At 59.0% G+C, this 24,584-nt stretch overlaps 1 protein-coding gene across 1 annotated transcript in view; it reads right to left on the bottom strand.

The window, feature by feature from the left end:
- LOC117651573 (fringe glycosyltransferase) overlaps positions 1–23,511 on the bottom strand; it is a gene marked incomplete in the record, with an annotated part of 35,849 nt that extends 12,338 nt beyond the window's left edge. Inside the window, 3 exon segments of the mRNA XM_034395704.1 lie at positions 10,084–10,186; positions 10,722–10,770; positions 23,338–23,511. Of these exon segments, the coding sequence (XP_034251595.1) occupies positions 10,084–10,186; positions 10,722–10,770; positions 23,338–23,478 (293 nt within the window).
- Positions 23,512–24,584: the final 1,073 nt, after the last annotated feature.

Raw genomic sequence — 24,584 nt, 5'->3', positions numbered from 1 at the left:
GAAAAGAAATAAGTAAACGGAGAGAGAAAAATAGATGAAAGGGCAGAGGGAATAAAAAAAATAGAACTAAAAGTAAAACACAACAACAAAGAGAGAGAGAGAGAGAGAGAGAGAGAGAGAGAGACGGAGGCCCCACGGGCGCGCATTAGGGCGGGGGCCGCGGCGTCCTGGACGCGTCCTGGAGGCGGCCGGAGTCCAGGGCGGCCAGACGGGTGTTGGCGGGTCAGCCCGATCGTGCCCCCGGGCGGCCCGCTCCAGCTCCAGCCGGCCGCGCCACGCCGCGCCACGCCCTACACGAGGCTGACACGAGCCAGAAGCACGACTGGCATGCGTCCCTCCAGCCCGGAGGCTCCAGGGCCGGCCGGCCCGCCCCGCCACGAGCCGCCAACGCCCCTCGCCAGCAACCACCCTCCACCTCCGCGTCGCAGAGAATTCTTCATTCAAGTTTCGATGCAGTAAGGCCGCCTTCTTTTCTCCAGCGCATTCCAGCCGGAAACGTGGAAAACGTAACCAAGCCGAACTCCGCAAGGCCGAACAAGCGTGACACAGTGGGCCAGAAGACCGGTGGAAGCGGTCAAAATCTGGAACGCGTTTTGAGCTCCAGAGTCGCTAAGTGGGACACAAACCAAACGTGTGACCCCACCAATGGATTCCTCCTTAGGAGAGCAATCCATTGGTGGGGTCACACGTTCGGTTCGAGTCACATTTCGCGACTCTGGAGCTCAAAACGCGTCCAAGATTTTGGCCGCCTCCACCGGTCTTCTGGCCCAATGGCATGGCACGCTTTAGGGCAAGTCCCGAAGAGTCTCATTTCGAAATGCACTTCGCGGAGAGTCTCATTTCAGAGTCTCATTTCGAAGTGCGCCTCGTAGAGAGTGCACCGGACTGGCGGCCAATCCAATCCGGCGGCCGTTCTGAAAAGCGGTCCGGTAATTTATTCCTTGCGCACTTAGTCCGTGGCGGGGGGGCGGGCGGGGCGGGGCGGGGCGGGGCGGGGCGGGGCGGGGCTCACTAATACACGTCGCGACAACGCGCCGAGCGCTTAAAAAGCCTCTCTAAAAGCCTCGTCGTCGCCCCTCTCGCTCGCTTCCCCTCAAACGTTTCTATCATCGGCGCACTCGCGCTGCAACCGCGCTGCAGCGCCGCGGAGACCCCAACGCGCGGTAGGACTAGGGCAGCGCCGCTCGCCACAGTACTTCATTTTCAGTGGGCCAGAAGACCGGTGGAAGCGGTCAAAATCCCGGACGCGTTTTGAGCTCCAGAGTCGCTAAATGGGCCTCGAACCGAACGTGTGACCCCACCAATGGATTGCTCTCCTAACGAGGAATCCATTGGTGGGGTCACACGTTCGATCCGAGTCTTGTTTAAAGTTTTGGCCGCCTCTACCTGTCTTCTGCCCACTGAGGGCTGGGACATGGAGCCTGTCTAGCCCTTAATGGTAATGGCTGGGTAGGCAACCCCGAATGCAGCCCTGCGCCGCGGGACTGCCTAGGTGCACGGCTGTGACCGCACACTGTCAAAAGCCTCCTACGCCGTGGTTATTCTTTCGATATTTGTTTCATCCCAGGGTTTGACGCGAGCTAGACGTTCGGTCACGCCTTCGCCAGCCGCACTACACACAGACCCAGCGCAGAAACTCGCGCAGACTCAGAAGGTGACAGAAGCCATTAAAACGCCCCGCCGTGATTTAAGCCCTAACCAATCGCCCCGGCACGTGATGCGGGGGGAGGGGAGGGGGGGGACGTCAGAAGAGAGCGGCTATATTTCGCTGGGGGCAGCGCGGGCAGCAGTTGCTCCTCTTTCAGGATAAACGAGGAAAGCACAAGTGAAAAGTATAAATGAGACCATTGATTTGTGGCTCCAGAGGCCGAGAGCGCTGCCAAGCCACCGGGCAGCGTGGAGCGCTTGGACCCGCTGGCCTGGCGTGCACGGCCTGCCTGCTTGCCTGCCCCGCTCTGCCCAGAGACTCGGAGACCCGGAGACGGGGAGACGGCCAGGGCGAAGCCGAAGTGTGTAAATCATGATGAACCAAACCAGTCCCACTGTTCGAATAACTAACGCCATTCGGTGGGCAGGGCACTCACACACACACACACACACACACACACACACACACACATACATACCACACACACACATAGCTGCGTCACGGCGTCCGAAGGCCGAAGACCCCGTAATACGGTCCGTCTAATTCAATGGGCACCGCTCCACATTGTCACTCCAGAAGCGATAGGCTCTGGACAGAGAACCTCCCCCCTCCCTCTCTCCCTCCCTCCCTCTCTCCCCCTCTCCCTCTCTCTCTCTCTCCCCCTCTCCCTCTCTCTCTCTCCGCTCGCGGTGCCGGGTCGGTAAAAAGCGGGAGGGCCGTCCAACACAAAGACAGACTGACCGCAGCAAACAGGTGTCTAAAATTAGAGCGGGGGGGAAAGGGGGGCGAAAAAACGGACAGCGTCAAGAGAGTAATTTCAGAAAACTACTACTAGACTCCTGCACTCTGCAAAAAAAAATTAGAAAAAAAGAAATAAACAAACCACGGATGTTTTCGGGAGGGACACCGTAACCAAGCGAGGCGTGGCTACCGGACGCGATTCGGTCCAGTGTAGTATACACTCTCATTTCCCTCCACTTTTAATGAGATGCCAGCAGCCGGGACCAACAGCTACAGTTCATCACTTGCTGCACTTTTTCAATTTTTTTCCAGGCCCCTAAACACCTAAATTTTTGTAAAATACAAAATTTTTTCACACGCCCATGCCGGCTTACTGGAGTGTATACTGCCGCACTAGGCGCTAAAAGTCGAGCCCGTAGTCTCGACCAGCGCACTGGACCCAATTCGCCGCGCCACTGTATAAAACCCGGAGACGCGCAATCAACAGCGAGCCGTAAACGCGCTGCAAGCAGACTGATCCTGTTTCCTGTCTCCCTCGCACTCCCGGGGCGTACCGTGCAGGCGCGAGAGAGACAGAGCGGCGAAAACGACTCTCAGTCCGCAGCGCTAGACGGCGATACCCCCGGCGCGAGAGACTTTTACGCCGCCCTTCGCTTCATTAACATACCGCACGGGGTAGCGACGTCCTAATAACTCGTAAACCGATTTTGTTGCGGACTGCGAACGCTAACTGCTTACTCAGTGGCCGGCCGGCCGGCGGTAGTACCCGGGTATGCAGATGGCCGGGCAAGCCGAGGCCACGCCCCGCGCGCCTCGCCGCCAGTGTCACTGCTGCCAACCTCTTTTTTTTTATCCTCCACTTTTATTCGTCTCTTTATTTCGTCGGCTCCGCAAATTACCGCACCGCTTCGTGTACGCTCACTTGTTTATTCCATTCCAGCTTTTGCCTCGCAGTGGTGCGCACATGCAGTGCAGGCGCACCGCGCGCCCGGCCCCATATCTCGGGGGCGATCGACCGAAATCACACAAACTCCACGAGGTCGGGGCGAAAACTCAGCCGCGACGGAACCGCGGGCCACAGTGCACCTGCTGCAAGCGGCCGTGCGCGCGCGCACACGCACACGCACGCACACACACACACACACACACACACACACACACACACTAGCACGCACACACACGCGCGTGGCGTGCGTCGGTAACATCGCGTACACGATCGGGATCACACACACTCACACAGGCACGCACGATATCCACCCACCCGAGCGAGGTGTCGATGCAGCTGAGTCATGCACACACACACACACACACACACACACACACACACACAAGCGCGTGTGGCTATTGAGGCGCTTCTTCATTCTTCAATAGAGCACAGATCTAACGCGGCTGCAGAGCTAACAGTACAAAATTAGAATCCCCGCCATCAAAAAAAGACAAAACAAAATGAAAGAAAAGAAAATGACATGGCGAGTTGCAGTTTTTTTGCGGGCGGAATGTCGGAGGCGGGGCGCGAACCAGCGAACCGGAGGGAGGCCCGCCGTGGCCGCGCCAGACGCGCGAAGTGTCTGTCGACATTTTTAATGAGACCCCATACCACAGCAGGACGGGCAGTAGGCACGCCGGATAGGTCGCACTCACACACCACACACACTCACACACACGTGTACATGTGCCAAACAACACAGCCAGGTATAACGTCCAATTATATCGAGCTCGTGTGTGGTGTGTGTGAGTGTGTGTGTGTGTGTGGTGTGTGTGTGTGAGAGTGACGAAGCAACAAAATGAACAGCATCCCAGCTGTCACTGCGCCACATTCACATTCGGATTCACATCGGTCGGCAGTGCTCGGCACACCGCCGCGGGGCCCTTGTTCTCGTATAACGACGCGTTTCAAGTTGATGAAGCCCAAATGCACCTTTCATATATTTTCCGAAAGTAAAAAGAAACGAAATGGACGCCGCAAAAAAACGGGAATTACTTTTTGAAGAAGTGCACTCGTACATCACGCTCGGAGAAGCCCAGCAGCACGCCATGCGCCGTCGCGGCGTCGCGGCCGTCGCGCACAGCACACGCGGTTCGTACTCATTTGCCAACGCCAATTGGACAGGCGTTTAATAGAGCAGAGAAAAAAGTCGGACGGCAAAATTGCTCCCTGGATGCACTCCGGTGCAGTTGATGCAGTTTAGCAGTGCAGCAGCCACCGGGTACTACACGCCTCGCCTCCATACCGGGACGGGCGTTATTAAAACATTTCTGTCATTGTCGGATGATTGTTGTTACAACCGCCGCCCGGGCAGTTGGGGCAGGGCAGGGCAGGGCGGGGAAGGGGAGGGGGGGCGCTACCGCAGTATATGCTTTAGATACCGCACCGCACGGCCGGGCGACCGCAGGCGACCGCAGGCCGGCGCGTCTTCGAGATGCAAGACAGAGGCCTGCAGCATGCTCACATGTTCACACCAGCGCGGCGGACTCAGCGGACTCGCATGCCTCCTGCACTCAATTACCACCACCGCACTATACTTCCGCGCCAAAAAAAAAGGGACAAAACCGGAGCGCGCCGGCGCGGGGATTCGAACCCACGCCTCCACGGCCAGGACGACGGCGACGCCCAGACAAAGGGCGTAATGGTGCGCGGGTTGTTTGTTCTTGATGAAGCCGGGGGGCCTAAGTGAGCGGGCCGGCGGGAGGGGGGGGGAGGGGGTCGCGGGTGGCGCGGTGGGCGGAGGCGAGCGCGGCATCCGTCATCGTCAAGGCCCTCCCCGTCCAACCGATTCTTCACGCGCCCGTAGTTTGTTGGCTCACGTGAAAGACTTTGATACGATATTCTTCCCCGCGCACATCTCTTCTCCTCCTCCTTCCCGTCGTCGTGGTGGTCATCGTCGACCTCCCTCCCGCACCATCCGGGCGGCGCACAGTGGGCCAGAAGACCGACGCCGGCGGCCAGAACTCTAGACGCGTTTTGAGCCCCCTGAGTCGCGAAACGGGACTCGAACCGAACGTGTGACCCCACCAATGGATTCCTCGCGCTGAGAGCAATCCATTGGTGGGGTCACACGTTCGGTTCGAGTCCCATTTAGCGACTCTGGAGCTCAAAACGCGTCCGGGATTTTGTCCGCCTCCACCGGTCTTCTGGCCCACTGTGCGGCGGCAGGAAGCACCCCGATTACCCCGGGCGGCCGCCCCGCCTACATGGCCGCCATGGCCGCCGCGACGGCGTGGGCGTCGGCCGCGTCGAGGCCGCCGAGTTCAATGAGGAATCGACGCAGCGCTCACGCCGCGCCCCACACTGTATCACAAACTAGCCTCCAACGAGCGTACAATGCGAGAGGCTAGCCTCGCGAGGGGGAGCGCTGCGCTTTGCTTCATTTCAATAATGCGGCACCCCGCGGCCCGAACACGCTGCAGGCTGGCTGCCTGCCCTGCCTGCCTGCCTGGAGGGCCCAGTGCTCCTTATTCAAACAGAGTCATTTCCAGCTGGGGGCCCAGTCCTAGCACAAGTCATGAAACACAACGACGCCGTTGGCTCGCCTAGAAACTGTAGCCGGGGCCCCGTAGCGCCCGGCCCCGCCCGGCCCAGCGCACACACAGTACACTCCGAAAACCGCGGCGTTTACTTCTCCATGCTCCACACTCGGTTTCATTAAGTCAACCTCCTCCGTTTAAAAATTGAGTAAAAAGGCGCGGATGGCGTAGAATCGGCAATCGGCACTCCGCCAAAGGTAAATAGCGTTATCAGCCGCGCGTTGGGGTCCCCGGTCCCCGGCGAGGCGGCCGCTCTTTGGCGTCCAGGGGGTCAGAATGGACCGCAGCACCACAACCAGGACACTGTACTCGAGACCTGTGGGACCAGAGCCCGGCACTGCCGGCACACACGCACCACGGCCTGGGCAAACACTGGCACCCCGGAGACAACCTCAAAAGGTAGCTCCGCGCTCCGCAAACACCCTGGAGGCCCCACAGAGGGGCTTCGCGGTGCGGGGCACAGTGGGCCAGAAGACCGGTGGGGCGGCCAAAACTCCAGACGCGTTTTGAGCTCCAGAGCCGCTAAATGAAACTTGAACCGAACGTGTGACCCCACCAATGGATTGCTGTCCGAACGAGGAATCCATTGGTGGGGTCACACGGTCGGTTCGAGTCCCATTTAGCGACTCTGGAGCACAAAACGCGTCTAGAGTTTTGGCCGCCTCCACTGGTCTTCTGGCCCACCGTGCGGGGCCGCCCGGGCCTAGGCAGCCGTCTCCCACAGGACCATAAGCCACAGGAATGCCTGTCCAAATAATTCCCCGTGTATCGGGAAGTTGGTTCAAACGAAGCCCCGGTCCGTCGGTCCGTCGGTCCGTCCGCAGCGCCGAGGTCGTGAGAGACAGCCGTCCGTCTGCCGGCCGGCCTGCTGCCTTCCCATGGCGGTAGCGAGGCGAGGCGAGGCGCGGAACTCACAAACGCCACAAATTACATTTGTAATCCAGAGGCGCCCCATCCTCCTCCCCTCCTCCTTGTGGTCCAGGGCCCGGCCAGGCCCGACCTGCTCGGACCATAGCGCCCTGCAGTGCTACCGCAACCCGGCTCGGCCCGGCCCGGCCGGAACGGCGCCGGCACGACCGGGCGCGGCCAGCTCCCGGAGTTACCCACTCGGCTCGAATCCTACTTCTACATTGGGGGGACCACACCGCAGCCCGGCCGGCCAGCCCCGCGCTGGACCAGTCTCGGAGTCTGGAAGGCTGGAAGGAGACTCCCCATCGGGCCGGCGCCCGCTACACTGCCCCCGTCGCACAGTGGGCCAGAAGACCGGTGGAGGCGGCCAAAACTCTAGACGCGTTTTGAGCTCCAGCGTCGTTAAATGGGACTCGAACCGAACGTGTGACCCAATTAATGGATTGCTCTCCGAAACGAGGAATCCATTCGGTGGGGGTTCGGTTCGAGTCCCATTTAGCGACTCAGGCGCTCAAAACGCGTCAAGAGTTTTGGCCGCCTCCGCCGGTCTTCTGGCCCACTGTGCGTCGCTGCCTCTCTCTCGCACCCCTGCACGGCGCCCCACGAGTGCGAGAGAGGCAGAGTCAATGCGACAGGTGGGACTTCCCTTGCACACAGCTTTCGAGACAGCAGGCACACCCCTACACTGTGGGACCTGCACCCAGGCAAACACCAAAGGGCTGGTCGCGTCTCGGAGCGTAATCCACTCAGACCACACCGCCGCGAAGAAGCCCCACCGCGTTCCACTCGATCGGGCCCATAGCCTGCTCGTTATTAATTCGGGCGCGTTTTTCCCGCCCCGCCGCGCTTCGCCGCGCTCTGCTTCGCCTTTAACGACGCGGCCGGCCGGCGACGTCCGCGGGGCCTACACTGCCGCGGAGCACAAAGCCAACGGTGGGCATAAAAACGGCCGTAAAGACGAAAGACGGGAACAATAAGGGGAGCAGTCGCCGCGTCTCTCTCGCACTCGCGGCCCGGCCCGTAAGGCCCCTTGGACTCCCCTTGGGGTGCGAGAGAGAGGGAGCACGATGCAGCAGGTGCCGGACGCGGCGACGCGGCGACGCCCGGCCGGCTTGACCCGCCGTGGTGCTGCGGTGCCGCCCGTGGGAACCGGGGCGCCGCCGCCGCGGAGCGCAGACCCCCGAAAAAACAACAACAACAACACCAATCGGCGGCAGGGCGGCAGGATGGGGCACTCGTCCTGCTCCTCGGCCGCGCTGGCCGCGTCACGGGTCACGGCGGCGACCGCCGCAGGTCCGCAGCGTCGGTCCCGAATGAGTCGGTCTCTCTCGCACCCGCATAGGGAACGCTCAGTGAGTGCGACAGAGACACTGTTCGGGATGGAGCTGCAGCACTGCAAGTTTGCGGTCGGTGACTCACTTGACTCCCATGCAGCAGCGTGAGGGGGGAGGGACCCCCCCCCCCTCTCTCTCTCTCTCTCTCTCTCTCTCTCTCTCTCTCTCTCTCTCTCTCTCTCTCCTCGCGGTGACATGTGCGCGCCAGACTCATGGCAGGGCTCGCGGTGCGGCGGTGCTGCGCGCCTCCAAGTCCCACGCCCGCCACTACCGTCTATCGCCACGGACCGCCAACACGCGACACGACGACAACTAGCCCAAACAACAAAAACAATACACACACGAAAACAAAAAAAAACACCGATAAAAAGTGTGTGCGCTTCTCTCTCTCTCTCTTTTTATTTTCACAGCGGCAGGGCCGATAATCATCTCAAACTTTGCGTGTGCGTAGCGTACGTATGTGTGTATTATTCTTTCACGCGCCACTGCGTGTGTGTGTGTGTGTGTGTGTGTGACTGGACTGATATACATACAGGGCGAACACACACACACACACACACACACACACACCGAGAAACACGGCGTGCAAATTCGCAACGCATTTACACACAAACCGGCGATGGACTCCAGGGCGGTTCCAGAGCAGCGGCCTGGAGTCCCTCCTGGAGTCCCTCCTGGAGTCCCTCCTGGAGTCTCCCTCCAGCGGCCGGAGATGGACGGGCCGTCATAACTCTGGACACGCTACCGCCACCGCGCCTGATGCCCAGCCGTGTCGCTCCGTCTCTCTCGCACCCCCAGCCGGGACCGGCCGGGACGCCCCGCGAGTGCGAGAGAGACGGAATCATCAAGCTCGCTCGCAGGCCCCGCGGGGCCGACCCGCGGCGCAACGCAAACAGAATGAAAATCTGTCGCGTTACACTAATGCCATCAGTCACGGCGCTGCCCGGCGCTGCCGCTTGGAAGTGAGGAAGAAAAAGGGGCACGGAAAAAACTTGACGGAGCACAGCCCTACGATGTGCTTGGCTTTACTCTGTCAAAACAGTCGTGCCAGCGGCGCGCATGCGCCCGGCACTGCCCGCCGACTGGGCCATTTTCAGTTGGCAGCCCTGGGGAGGACGACGCCGGCTACTCCGCAAAACCGCAAAGTCGCACCTTTTGCATCTCTTTCTAAATCCCTGGTGACGCCGCGCTGGACTCGCCGTGCTTCGCAGCTTCGCAGCTGACCCACGGGCCGGGCCGAGGGCCGGGCTAATCCCTGATCCACTCCGAGACACGCGTCTGGCTGAACGCGAGGCGACGGCCCGAGCGGCCCGAGCGGCCCGAACGCCAGAAAGAGGGAGAGAGACAGAGCCTTCCGCATCGGCGGACCGCCGGATTTTTCGTTCCTAACAAGACAAGGGTCCGTAAGTCCCTGGAGAGCCTGACGTCCGGCTTGGAAGGCCCCGCCTCTTTGGCGCCAATTCAGAGAGACCGGCCTCTCTAACGCGCCTCTCTACCTCACACCAGCGTGAAACACTACAAAAATTGCCCTTTGAGTGGGTGCCGGGTCTCTGTAAAATGGTTCTCTTCACGGGCCTCTCTATCGTTTGCCTCTCCATGGGCCTCTCTATCGTTTGCCTCTTCATGGGCCTCTCTATCGTTTGCCTCTCTATTGTTTGCCTCTCTTTGGCGCCGCGGCCGGCCCTTCATTACTCCAATCCCGCGCGCTGACGCGTCGCTTTGCCTTTGATTGGACCTTTGTCTCCGGACGGGGCGGTTCGAGATCTCGAACCGCTCATTTTTCGTTTCTTTTCTTCCCAAAGTCGAACGCCGCGCCGCCCTTGGAAAGTACAATACCTCGCACCCGCCTCCGCGGCGGTCCGAAAAAAAAAGAGACGAAAAGAGGAGGAGAACCGCCACTTTCAAAAATAGCAGTGTGGTACTCACTTCTTGTCGCTGTCCAGAAACGTGTCCAGCTCCACCGACAGCTTGCAGCAGAGCGCCCTCCGGCCGTGCGACGACGAGCAGTTGGTGTTGATCATGTGGCCGTCTGCAAGAATCAACCATTATTTAGCAAGAAAGATAGACAAAAACGCGGGCCAAATCTTCGAAATCAACCATTATTTAGCAAGAAAAATAGACAAAAACGCGGACCAAATAAACAGGGTGATCTGCCCGAAAAATTCTTTGAGCTGATTACACACCACATGTCCTCAAAGTGTCTTCTTTTTCTTTCTTTTTTTATAGCAAACCAGAGACACTTTTTTTTCTTTTGCTTTTCTCTCTCTTTTCCAGTGTGCGTGTACTCTACTCGCTGGAGGCGCGTGGGGCGCGACTCCAGTGAACCAGGTGAGACCTACCCCATCCCATATCTCAAAGCACGCCAGTCCCTAATGAACACGGATACCTCTCAGGGGACACCTAATGGCATCCGGCCAGTTCCTGCACACTGAGAGTCGTTTTCCTCGCTCTGTCTCTCTTGCGCTCATCGCGCGTGCCGCATGGGTGCGAGAGAGACAGAGCGAGCACGCGCCTCCAAAATGACACGATTTAATTGAGGAACGAATCGAAAGGATGATACTCACTCGTCTTCTTCTGAAATTCGGGGTCCTCCGTATCCGTGAAAAACCAGGTCTGCAACAAAGCAAAGCAAAACAACCCGGGTCAGAGAAAAAGGGCAATGTGTGCACAAGACGCGCAAACCACCGACGCCAAAAACTCGACGCGCCAAAACGCGACGAAACTGAAAGTGTACGGCAAAAAGGACCAACGAAAACACACACGATCAGGAGTCGCTCTCTTTCCCCTTCGTGTGTGTGTGTGGGGGGGGGGGGCAGTGCCCGGGGTGACGGGAGGCCAGGCCGGAGGGGCCGGGCTGGAGGGCCCAACCAACCGCCCGCAGCAGCATGGGCATCCGAACCGCGCTGCACCACGCACGGGGCGTCGCGTCGCGTGGGTGCGACAGAGACAGCGCTCCGTCGCGCTGTCCGGAAGCAGCCTGCAGGCGGCGGCAGGCGGCAGCGTGCAGGAGGGGGCCTTCTCCATCCTCCTCGCTCCAAGGCGATTGACCTCGTTGTCGCGTCAATGCAGCTGCAGCAGCAGTGAGCCCCCCCCCTCTCCCTTTTCTCCCTGTGGGCCCCACCGGGTGTGCCTTTCGGCCTTTCGGGTGTCCAGAGTGTGTCCGGCGCGACCGGCGAGCGACGCCAAGCGCCCGAGGGGGCAAAAACTCGCGCAATCATGTGTACACGGCCCCCGAAATCACACCCGAATCATTGAGAATCACGCGAAATCAAGCAATCCGAAATCAGCCAAAATCACTAAAATCGACCGAAATTAGGCAGAATCACACGAAACCAGGCCAAATCAGTCCGAAATCATTTCTTTCCGAACACAATCACACGCAATCACGCTCAACATCACCCTGGTGCGTCGCGAAATAAGGCAAAATCAGCCATGAAATCAATTAAAACCATGCGCAATCATTGCGTTTTCCGAATCATGTGTACACGAAAATCCCGAGTTTTTGCCCCCTCCCAAGCGCCCCACTTTGGCGACAAGTGCAACGGCTGCAGCGAGCGGGGGGAGTCTGTGGAGTCTGTGTAGAGCCTGCGCAGACTGCGCGGAGTCTGCGCGGAGTCTGTGCGCGGAGTCTGTGCGGAGTCTGTGCGGAGTCTGTGCGGAGTCTGCGCGGAGTCTGCGCGGAGTCTGTGCGGAGTCTGTGCGGAGTCTGTGCGGAGTCTGTGCGGAGTCTGTGCGGAGTCTGTGCGGAGTCTGTGCGGAGTCTGTGCGGAGTCTGTGCGGAGTCTGCGCGGAGTCTGCGCGGAGTCTGTGCGGAGTCTGTGCGGAGTCTGTGCGGAGTCTGCGCGGAGTCTGTGCGGAGTCTGTGCGGAGTCTGTGCGGAGTCTGCGCGGAGTCTGCGCGGAGTCTGCGCGGAGTCTGCGCGGAGTCTGTGCGGAGTCTGTGCGGAGTCTGCGCGGAGTCTGTGGAGTCGGGCCACCTCCCCAACGCGCCAAACACTTTGTACCCACAGTACGGAAAACCGTCGGTAAATTACTCGACGCTGTGCCCCACACTGTGCCCCACACTGTGCCCCCGGCTCGGCCAGGCCCCTTTCCTTCCAGATCGTTTCAGTGGACCGGGCCGGCCGGGGCGGGCGGCTTGCTCCGGCTCACGTACACTGCAGTGTATATAGCAGCAGCGGCGCGCGCGACCCACGGCCCCGCGTGTAGTGTAGTACCCGCCCGGTGGCCGCGGGGCGCCGGGGGGCGACGCGGGGCGCGGCCGTGCGCTGTGGAACCCGCCAGTTGGGGTACCCCGCCCCGCCCTACGCCCGCGGCGCAGGGCAGCGTCAAGGGCGGGGCAGGAAGGGCAGCGGCCAGCCCTTAGGGCGACAGGCCGCCTCTCTCTCTCTCTCTCTGTCTCTCTCTCTCTCTCTCTCTCTCTCTCTCTCTCTCTCTCTCTCTCTCTCTCTCTCTCTCTCTCTCCAATAAATACTTGTAAAAACTAAAAAAACTCTCCCTCCCTCTCCCTCTCCCTCTCCCTCTCTCTCTCTCTCTCTCTCTCTCTCTCCCCAGTGAGTGTGTGTGTGTGTCCGCCTGAGTGTCTCTGACGGTGTCGGCAGGCTTTCCCGGCGGTTGCCGGAATGTGGGCAGGTTGCTAATGAGCCCGGTAGCCTAATTAAACCGGTGACCCCCTGCCCTCCCCTTCCCCTCGCGCCGTTTTTATCCACCAATCCTTTTGGCTCCGTCCTGCGCGGGACTGCGCGGGACGACAGATAGCAGGGTGGTGTGACCGGTGTGTCCTGCTGGGCCCCGAACTTGTGCCCGGCCAGTAGACTGATTCCGAGAGTCGTCTTGGTCGCTCTGTCTCTCTCGCACCTGTTCGGGCTGCCCCGTGAGTGCGAGAGAGGCACAGCGACTCTCCTAATCAGTCTGCAGAGTCAGTGGCTCCCGGCTCCCAGCGGGGACCCAAAAAGAGAAGCTTTCCCAGGAAAGCTTTGTATATTTTTTCACGAAAAGAGTTTCTTTTTATTCGTTTGGCTCCGCCGCACACCCCGGCTCGGGCCGGGGGCCCAGAGCCACCAGGACGCGACCAGAGTGGGTCCGGCCGCCCCGCCCCGCCCGGCAGCGAAAATCGATTAAGTGTCTGATTGGGAGGACGAGGCATCGAGACGAGAATCGAGATCAGAGCGCGGATGGCCGTGGGCCGTAGGATGGACCACAGGATGGGCCACAGGGCCACAGGGCCATCCCTAATCCGGCCCATCAGGGCGAGCCTAAGCCTCGCCCATTTGAATAACTTTCCGAGCGCGCGACCCCTCGCGTCTCGCTACCGGCAAGCCGGCAAGCAGAGGCAAGCCGGACCGGACGGACGCCCGCCTTCAATCCTTTCTATTTTCTATCCTCCCCGGCCGGATCGGCCGTCTATCCCTCGGTCTATCCCTTGCAGCAGCCTCCTTTACAGTGCGACGGGGCCGTTTCGGCCGTTTCGCGGCGCGAGAAACGCGGATTAAGGCATGGCCACTCAAGATGCCGCGGATAGCGTCAATCAAAACCGCTCCATTTCCAGGGCGATGGACACACACAACACACACACACGAACACACACACACGCCGCGGCAGGCACAGTGACAGAGGACCGCGCCGACATGTCAGGGATGATGACTGGACAAAGACATCATGGCATCGTCCAGGGTTCCTTCCAGTGGTTCCAGTCGTCCCAAGTCGGTGCCGAGGGCGGCCCAGGGCCGGGGCAGGTCAAGGAGGGGCCCAAGTCGGGGAGCCGGCGAGCTGGCCAGTTATCTCGGGCCGGCCGACACACGTCCGCGTCCAGTCCCCGTCCAGCCCACGTCGGTCCAGAGGATCCACATGTCAAAAGGCGCCGGGGGGGGCGCAGGGGCGGGGCGGGGCGGGGCGGGGCGGGGCGGGGGGGGGGGGGCAGGGGGGGGCAGGGCGGGGCGGGGCGGGGGGGGCGGGGCGGGGCAGGGCGGGGCAGGGCGGGGCAGGGCGGGGCGGGGGGGGCGGGGGGGCGGGGGAAGCGGGGCGGGGCGTGGCGACGTGCTTTAGGCCCGGCCCCTTTGTTTGTGAGCGCGGTGAGCCTGACCGCCACGCCGCCGGGACGGTGCGGCTTCTGGATTGGCTAATTGCGGGCTGGGGTAGCCAGTCCCGGCTGGGCGAGGCGCGGCAAGGCGCGCCCAGGCGTTGGGCTTCTCATTACTTCCAGGATTGACACGGCTGCTGAGGGAGCCGGCCAGGCCAGCCACGCCAGACGCCTCCATCGGCGCGGAGGCGCTCCCTCAGCCCTGTGCGGCCCTGTCCCACAGTGGATTCGCCAGAAGACCGGCGGAGACGGCCGAAACTCCAGACGCGTTTTGAGCTCCAGAGTCGCTAAATGAGACCCGAGCCGAACGTGTGACCCCACCAATGGTTTCCTCGTTCAGAGAGAAATCCATTGATGGGGTCACACGTTTGATTCGAGTCCCGTTTAGTGACTTTGGAGCTCAAAGCGCGTCTAGAATTTTGGCCACCTCCACCGGTCTTCTGGCCCACTGGGCTTCGGGCATTGGCAAGCCCTTGCTGCTCGCGGTCCTCAAGTCCCTGGTCCTCGAGTCCCTGGTCCTCGACGCCAGGTGGTTCCCCGGCGCGCCGCTGCAGGGCGCTGCGTGCTTCACGCGTGTGCTCCAGTTCGATTGCGGTTCGATTCGCGACCCGATCCAATCAGAGGAAATCAACTGGGACTATAAACACATTAACTAGGGGTACGCGCCGTTTTGTTTGGGCGCGTAGTAGGCGAGCGATGCGTCTGTATTCTTGTAGAAGATGGTGAAGAATATATGCAAAGTAAGGCCAATACAGGGTCAATGTGAAACTCAATTTTAAAAATTTGGTCACAAAATTTGGGAAATTTTGGGGAAAGAAAGGTCTGGGATGAAATTGGAAGTCATTTTCGTGATCAGCACACCAAAAAATGCAGGAAACTATGTAAAACTCGATGTGAAAAATTTGGTCGGAAATTGGTAAATATTTGGAAAAGTAAAGGTCTGAGATGAAAATTTGGGAAATCATTTTCGTGATCAGCACACCAAAAACTGCAGGAAACTATGTAAAACTCGATGTAAAAATTTTGGTCCGAAAATTTGGGAAATATTTTGGAAAAATAAAGGTCTGAGATGAAATTGGAAGTCATTTTCGTGATCAGCACACCAAAAATGCAGGAAACTATGTAAAACTCGATGCAAAAAATTTTTGGGCCAAAATTGGTAAAATTTTGGGAAAAATAAAGGTCTGAGATGAAATTGGAAGTCATTTTCGTGATCAGCACACCAAAACTGCAGGAAACTATGTAAAACTCGATGCAAAAATTTTGGTCCAAAATTGGTAAATATTTGGAAAAGTAAAAGGGCTGGGATGAAATTGGAAGTCATTTTTTTGATCAGCACACCAAAAACTGCAGGAAGCAATGAAACACCGAGGAAATTTTGGTCCTAAATCATGTAATTCTAGTTGAAAGTATGGGTCTTCAGGTTAGGTTTTTTTAAAAGCGTTTCCTGTTCATGGTGTCATGCCATGAACCCTGACCCTGTTACTCAGTCGAGTAACATTTAACAGCCAGCATTGAATTGCTTAATACGATTCACAAATACTTCAATTTCCATTCGATATCTCCTTGTTACTGAACTTATGAATACGCAATAATATTTGTAATACCTAAAAAGCCTTTTCCCTTTTAGTTTAAACTAGTGGATTAAACTATATTGATTTATCGCATTAATTAAAAAGAGACATATTTACAGGCAGGGTGATTTCAACTATTTTCGGAGAAGACCTTCTGTCAGATCCCAAAGAATCGTTTCATAGAATCCAATGTCGAGGCCCCTTATTGCTAAACGCAAGTTTAGCTTATTCATAATGATAGTCATGGGTGTTATTTTAAACTTTTAAACAGTTTAGCAAAAGTATTACCTAACATTCTGAGTAAATTAAAAAAAAAGCCAACTCAAACCATGACCAACACAAATTACCCGTTGTCGCAGACAATGTATGATTAAGTTAAATGAATCGTCTCATGAAATCATATGACCAAGTCAGTGAATCCTCATTGAATCTGATGTCAATGTCAAAACCCTTTAATGCGCTACACCCCTCATCATATGGTTTTTTTTAAGGTTAGTACTATAGTAAACTCACAGCATTGCAATGAAGCCTTTTTCCCCGAATCAGTGCCAGGGGTCAGCAAAGACTATTTATTTTGGCAAGATTAGCATCTGGTTTGTACTCATAGAATGTATTAAAATATTTTCTAATTGTAATTTAGCAAAGCAAACAACTAAAAAAAATAGTGTCTGAGAATATAAATGGAAAACACTAACAAAAGGGTTTAAAAAAACCAAATCATTCTTGCAATTATCAAAACACTCCACTGACTAAAACATTTCCCCTGTAGCTGGGGAGGGGAGGGGGGGGGACGGACGAAACGCGTAATAATTGTCACTTTCATTTTCCGTTTTTACTGAGTTGACACTCCGGAGGGGTTTCAATCATTCTAAAATATCGAAAAACTATGACCGTACTCACTTCTAAACCCTTCTGCTCTTTAGTTTGTTTTATTTGCCAATGTTTTGCCAGGTCCCGTATTTGAGAGTCGCGGCCGCAAGTATGAAAAATTGCTACGAGCTGCCAACCACTGCCAACCTAACCACGCTAAGAACCTAATTCAAAAAGATGTTTTTAATATTTTAAAAAAGTAATCGTGAATATAAGATAAACTCCCCCTGGGGGAGAGTTAGGAGCCTTTCCCGGGGCGAAAATTTTTAAACTATTTGTGCGGTAGTTGCTGAGAAACGTGAGTGAGTTACAGACAGACAGACAGACAGACGCACGACCAGTCACTTTTTGGGACCCCCAAACACGGCATGGGCTCGCTATCGCTCGCCAAATTAACTCGCCGGTGGCGCTGGCGTGGCAGCGAAGCAGCGAAGCGGCGTCGGGAGCCGCCCGGTGGAGCCGCCCGGTGGAGCCGCGCAGCAGGCAGCGGCCCAGCACAGTGGGCCAGAAGACCGGTGGAGCCGGCCAAAACTCTGGACGCGTTTTGAGCTCCAGAGTCGCCGAATGGGACTCGAACCGAACGTGGGACCCCACCAATGGATTGCTCTCCGAACGAGGAATCCATTGGTGGGGTCACACGTTCGGTTCGAGTCCTGCTTAGCGACTCTGGAGCTCAAAACGCGTCTGGAGTTTTGGCCGCCTCCACCGGTCTTCTGGCCCACTGTGCGGAGCGCGGAGCAGGGCACCGTCAGGGCCACCAGGGCCCCACCCAGCACTTCCACGCGAGCGAGGCGCGGCCCGCGTCGCTCTGTCTCTCTCGCACCGACACGGACAGCCCCGCGAGTGCGAGAGAGACAGAGCGACGACGTGACGCCGGCCGCCACCTCGCCTCGGTAATTACATGTCCCCCTTATCGAGCATCGCAGCCTCAGCCCCACTTCGCATGTAAATTTACATCATTTCATTAAAATCTCCATTCTTCGTCCGCTACTCGCTCACACGAGTTTCCCCATCCTCGTCCCGCATTTTCCGTTCCCGCACTGTAGAGCCGGGTAGACTTGGCTAGACGCGGCTGGACGCGCGCGCAACGAGATCACTCCTTGCACTATCGCCGTCCCGCTCCGCTCCATTCTCCGCACGACGTTTCTCTCTCTCTCTCTCTCTCTCTTTTCGATCCCCTTTTCCGATCCGCTCTCAAGCGGCGGTACGTCGTGCGTATAACGACGGGCCGATTATTCGCACTCACGCCCCGTAGGCTGCTGGCCGAGCCCCGTCAGTCCGGCGCAACTTGCACTCGCGACGCCCCGCCCCGCCCCGCCAACCTGGCCGCCTGCCACCACACTAGCCTTGTCAGGAGGCTATCGCTCGCATTGGCTTATTGCACGGCCCTGGCGAACAGACGGACAGACAGGCAGACAGACAGACAGGCGTCGCGACGTCCGCATTCCCGCCCTTCGCTACAAAGTGGACACTTACCCTGATTGATAAGTGCGAGGCGCCACTTAGAGCGGACGCAAGTGTCAAGCGGGGCGAGCGGAGCGCCAGGGATCGCAATCAGGACGCGCCAGTTCAGTTTCCCTCTTTTCTCTCGCTCTCTCGCACACTGCGGACCGCGACAGGTGGCGATGCACAGTGGGCCAGAAGACCGGCGCAGGCGGCCAACACTCTAGACGCGTTTTGGGCTGCAGAGTCGCCGAAACAGGACTCGAACCGAACGTGTGACCCCACCAATGGATTCCTCGTTCGGAGAGCAATCCATTGGTGGGGTCACACGCTTTCGAGTACCATTTAGCGACTCTGGAGCTCAAAACGCATCTAGAGCTTTGTCCGCCTGCGCCGGTCTTCTGGCGGCCAATCCGCAGTGCGGTGCCCGGCGGCCCGCATGAAAGGCGCCAAATTCAAATGGTCTCGGCCGGACCGCCTTGCTTTGCTTCGCTTCCGGTGTCCGACCGGATGCAATCCCGCCGTCCTCACTCGGCCGGCCGTCGCGCCGTCTCTCTCGCACTCGCGGGGGCCCGGCTGCCCGTGAGGGTGCGAGAGAGACGGAGCGCTCCGCCGGCCGGCCGGCTGCTGCCATGCTGCTGCCCGCTTTGGTAGAGCTCGATTCAGTCATGAGTCACGGCCTCGCAAAACAGACACTCATTTCTCACGCCCCCACCCTCTCCCTCGGCTTTAATCTACTCCCCCCTCTCCCTCTCTCTCTCTCTCTCGCTCATTACGCCGCCCAAGATAAACCACACACTGCCGTCGGACAAAAAGAAAAAGAAGTCAGTCTTTGGCGCTATACTTATTATTACAATTTTCCAGATTACGTTTCGCAAAGAAAATTAGGTTTACGTCCTACGTACCTTCAGCATTCGTGTTTCTGTCACATTTTCTCCGAACACAATTGCGGAACCATAAAGGTTTAGCTTTTCATTGCCGCTGATCACTTTTCGGTAGGGTAACACCGACCCCCCCCCCTTTCCCACTCATTACACACACACACACACACACACACACACACACACACACAGCCATGAATAATGAAAGTCTCCTCATCAAATGCAGTGCATGCAGGCCATGCAGGCCCTCGCCCCACCCACGAGTCCGCCGCGGACAAGGGCTACCGGCACGGCCGGCACGGCAGACTTTGGAGCAATGGGACCGCGTGCGTCCGCGGCGCGCCACGCCACGCCACGCCACGCCACGCCACCCGGATCCCGGCTGCACTGGGCGTGCACCAGGCCACACACACACTCACACACACACACTGGAAATTTCAAGTGCCCCCCCATGCTGCGGCGTGCTGCGGGTTGGTTCACGGCCTTCATGGCGGCGGCGCTGACATGCGCGGCGGCATTCGTCTCTCTCGCACTCGCGCGGCCTTCCGTAGGGGTGCGAGAGAGACAGAGCGACGGGGGCGCCGTTGGGAACCCAGCCTGGCGGCACGGCGGCGGCGTGCTCTCCGCGCCGCTCGCGTGTTGAGCGCCGAGTGTGTTTTACAGACCAGCGACGCCGGCAAAACACTCCACTACACCACAAGGCCCTGCAAGGCCCTGCAAGGCCCGCCCACCCAAACGCGCGCCCCCCGTGCTGCATGTCACTTTATGAGTCACTAGCCTGCTCGTCTGTTGCGTCGGAATAGGACGCAGTCTCTCGGTCTATCTGACTGCCAGTACCGTACGGCTCATTGTCAGCTGTTTCATCCGTTCTGTTTGTCATGTCTGTTTGACTGTGTGTCTGAATAACTATTTGTCTGTTTGTCAGAGCGTCTGTCTGTCTGTCTGTTTCCCAGCATGTTTGTCTGTTGCCTCGTTCCAGGTCCACGTGCAGCGCCTACACGGGACGCTCCATGAGTGCGAGAGAGACAGAGCGACGAAAGCGACTCTCGGAATCAGTGTGCAGGCAGCCAGCCCCCGCCCATCGGACTCCAGTCCTTTTCCCTGACAAGGCCACCGGCCACGTCGCCCCCATTCGAATGCACCTCGGCACCGCCGCCGTACCACTTGACACGCGCCCAGCCGTCGCTCTGTCTCTCTCGCACTCATAGGGCGACCAGTGAAGGTGCGAGAGAGACAGAGCGACGAAAAGGACTCTCGGAATAATCGGACTCGCGGCGCCGCGCGACCAGGACGCGTCCGCGGTGTCGTTCATTAACACGAAAACATTGCAAAATTAACCTAAAATTAACACTAGAACGCGGAAACAGAAATGACCGAGACGTCGATGAAGCCTAAGAGGGACGCCTCAAGCTGGGCGGGGCGCGGCCAGTGTCCACTCCACTCGAAAGCAATAAATCGTGTGGTGGGTGCGGTTGGTTGCCCGGCGGTCGCTGTCTCCGTCGCACTCGTGGGGGTCTCTCCGCGTGGGTGCGAGAGAGACGGAGCGACCAACCGCTCGTCTGAATCGCTCGCCAGGGGAATGCCACCAACGTGTCGGCTACACGCGGAGGCACGACGCCACACGCGTCGCAGTGTCGTCGCCTGGCCAAGGAAGGCATCGCCACGACGGCGTCCCCGCAGTCCCCGCAGTCGCCACAGTCCCCACATTACAAGGGCCGGCTCGGCCCGGCGTGTTCGGCCTCTCCCCGGAATTCGACTACTGTGCGGAGCGCGTCGGCACTACATCTCCGGACCGAATATCTCCATCCAAGGCCTCGGCCGGCCCCGACAGTGGGCCAGAAGACCGGCGGAGGCGGCCAAAACTCCAGGCGCGTTTTGAGCTCCAGAGTCGCTGAATGGGACTCGAACCGAACGAGTGACCACCAATGGATTCCTCGTTCGGAGAGCAATCCATTGGTGGGGTCACACGTTCTGTTCGAGTCCCATTCAGCGACTCTGGAGCTCAAAACGCGTCTAGAGTTTTGGCCGCCTCCACCGGTCTTCTGGCCCACTGTGCGGCCCCGGCCCTTGCCGTCGGCTCGCCTGGCCGGACTCGGCCGACCCATTCCGACAGTCGTCGCTCTGTCTCTCTCGCACCGATACGCGCTGCACTGCGAGTGCGAGGGAGACAGAGCGACGACTCCCAGTGTGCCGGAGGGGACCCCGTGGGGACACCGCTAATGAAGCGGCCGAAGCGGCGCGACGGGGAGGAATGACGCATTCCGGCCGCGGCTTTTTACGGTGTCGTGTTTGCCGTTCGGGCCTTTTGGGCCTTTTGGCGTTCGCGGCCCGCGGGTCCACGAATTATTGCCCCGAGCGGCACTGACAAGGGAGAGTTAATCAGGCGACCACCTACCAAATATTTGCCAAGCTCAAAACAAAATTTAAAAAAAAACGCGCACAAAAAAAAATTGGCGAAAGATTTATTATTTTTGATTGGTGCACCGCCGCCGCCACCTTCTTCCTTGCGTTCGTCGAAAGTCAAAAACAGCGGCGGCGGCGAGACGAGCCCTGAGCATGCAACGGGCCGGCCGGTCTCGAATCCATCAGCAACGCGTGGCGTGGCGTGGCGTGCAACTCCCCAGGCGCCGCTCGCCGTTTTCCACTTTGCTCAGCCACGCCACGCCACTGCGAGGTCCCTAAGTTATGTCCGCCAATAATCAACTGACCTGCCAATAAGCGGCGCGCGCTCCCTTTTGCCGGCGTCTGTCTCTGTCTGCCGGCAGTGCCGGGCCGACCGGCCGGCCGTTCTGGACCGCATGGAGAGCGAGAGAGAGGCTCCCCCCCGCGAGCCCGCTTGGCCCGTCGCGGAAAAAAGAGGAACCCGACTCGAATCGAAACGCGCCCCGCTAATCTATGGGCAGGAGAGAGACAGAGAGCACACTGCTACATGTGTCCCAGGCAACGCGGGGAGCAGTTGGGGTTCGCAAAGCGGATCCTTTGGTCCCTGGAGAAACGCCTGCGGACTCCAGGGCGGGCAGACCCGCAGCGCTGGTGCGTCGCGCGTGCCTGCCTACCTCGCAGGCGGGAGGCTTGCAGAACCCTGTTCCGGGCAATGCAGTTCACCGTCGCCATCGTCTACACTGGTGAAAAAAAGGCGCTAAGAACGCACCAGGTTTACCAGTGTATGAGCGAGCACCCTGGGGACCTACAGGGCCTTCTCGCCGAGCAGGTGGGACGTATGGTAGGGGACTGCCGAGCGATTCAGGAGATTCGTTTCCCCACTCTGTCTCTGTCGCACTCACGGGGATCCCCATAAGCGTGCGAGAGAGACGGAGCGATCGGCTGCCACCGCGCCGCCCCTGTCAAAGGGCTGCCACCAACGGCCCTGCCCGGCCCCAAGGTCGATCCTCTCCCCTTTACTTGTCAAAAGCAATCCCGACGTCTGGGAAAAAGCAACACCATACGTCAAGTGTCTCGGACGGGCCGAGTGCCCCTTCTCCGCTCCGCGGGGGTTTATACCACAGACACTCACACACTCACACACGGCGTGTTTGGGTTGATGAAATAGACCTACACACGAAATAACAGCATGGGCGCAGCGCGGCAGCGCAGCCCCCCTTTCCGACAAAAAAATGACAACACGACAACAACAACAAAGAGGACTACACGCGCCACCCCGTCAGGGCAGACAAATTACGAATTGCTGAGAACGCGCACGCATTTCAAACTTTTTCGTGTATCGCGCGGCCGAAACAAATGAGCAACAGGGACGCGTCGGACCTTGCTAACGGAAGAGTAAACAGGGGAGGGGGAACAGTCGGCGTCGTAAAACAGACCAAGTCCCCGACAAAGTAAAGTGCGCAGTCTACGGCCGCGTCCAGCGCGCCGCCATGGCACCGCCGTCAAGACCCTCCCACCGGGCGGAAACCATAACAGAAGTAGAACGGAGAATAAAAGCAAGGCATGGAAACGAAGCGGCAGAGATAAGGAATCCAGGAACTGCCCGGCAGGCTCCGTCCCGCCCGCACTCACACGCCGCGCTCGGCGGCGCGCAGGAGTGCGAGAGAGACAGGACTATTCGGAATCAGGCTTCAAAGGGGTTCGGGGACTTCTGTCGCTCTTGTTCCAGGCCCTCCCGTTCCGTGCGCGTGTGTGAGTAAGGCGGTTGCACTATGTATAAAGCGCGGGTTCGGTTCCATTCTCATCTCGCGCAGACAGGCCGTTTGTGGCCGGTCGCTGACTGCACCGCGGTGGCCGGAACTTCCCCCTGGCCGAGCGGTTCGCGGCACCGCGATTCGGAGGCCAGGGTCGGCGGTTCGAGTACCGGCAGGGGCCGCGAAGGCGGGACTCACCTGCTCCTTGGCGAGCTGGAACCACGTCTTGAGGATGACGGGAAGCCTCCAGCGGTGGTAGGAGCGCGTCGTCTTGACGCTCACGAACACGTCCTGCAGTGTGGTGGTGGGCGGCTTGCTCGTGGCCGTGGCCGCCGTCATGACCCCCGCCCCGCTGACGCCGACGCCGCCGACGCCGCCGTGGACGGTCTGCGTGCCGGCGGGGCCGACGGCGGGGTTGGGCAGCAGGGGCGGCAGCGAGGGCTGCACCGGCACGGTCACGGGGTCGGGGTCCAGGGCGTTGCCCACGTCGTTGACGGGCTCGGGGTCGCCGACGGCCTGCTGCGGCAGCCGGGCGCCGCTCCCCCTCTGCCCCGAGAACCCCGACAACCCCAGCGCCGCCGCGTTCGCCGGCCGGCCAGGACCCTGTTGGGCAGAAGGCAGTGGTTAGGACCAGCCCGGTTTCAAATCCAACAATTTTATTGGCATTTAGGTTTAATTCTGGGGAAACGGAAAAGCTCACGGCTTAGAATTTCGCGAGAGCACTGTCACCAATTTTGAATTCAAATTGCGCGCCACCCGGTGGCACTCACATACATAACTGCGTCGAAAAACAAAAGCATCTCAGAATGAAATCGCTCGACAAATTTGAATGCACTTCAGATGATGTCCACCAGGTGTCACCGTCACACTCAATTTTCTGAACGTGTGAAACTCACTAATGACACTTGTTTCACTGACACTGGCACACACACTGTTACACACCTGCTGCGCGTATCCTGCCGCGGTGACACTCTGGTACAGCAGGAGGGACATGTAGGCGACGGCGGCCACCAGCAGCACGGCCTGCACGGCCCGCTTGGCCCGCAGCGCTGCCATCGCCAGGGCCGAGGTGGCCGAGTGCGGGCGCGTCTGCGCCGAGGCGCAGCGCTCGCAAAAGTCGCGGCAGCCGCAGGGATTCGAACCGCGGATGTCGACCGCCAGTTCGAGCAACGGACTCGAAGCACGTCTACATGGCATGGGAACACGAACTCGCGACGGCTAGCAGGGCCTGCAACGAGGGCCTCCGCCCAGGGCGGCTTCAATCCAACTGACTTTGGAGAAACCATGCGAGACGGGGCCCGCTCCGGCGGCCATGTTGTAAACACTGGCCTCCCCGCTCTCCCTCCCCCCCCCTTCCCCCGGCCCACACGGCCCCTCGCCCTCCCCCGCGCCGCCCGGCCCCGCTCGGCAACAACAGGTGTGGAGCAGTGCTGCCCTCCCGGCGG

This window comes from Thrips palmi, unplaced genomic scaffold (genome assembly GCF_012932325.1).
Source record: "Thrips palmi isolate BJ-2018 unplaced genomic scaffold, TpBJ-2018v1 HiC_scaffold_6, whole genome shotgun sequence".
NCBI lineage: Eukaryota > Metazoa > Arthropoda > Insecta > Thysanoptera > Thripidae > Thrips > Thrips palmi.
The sequence above is the reverse complement of the archived record's forward strand: the minus strand, read 5'-3'. Positions and strand labels throughout refer to the sequence as shown.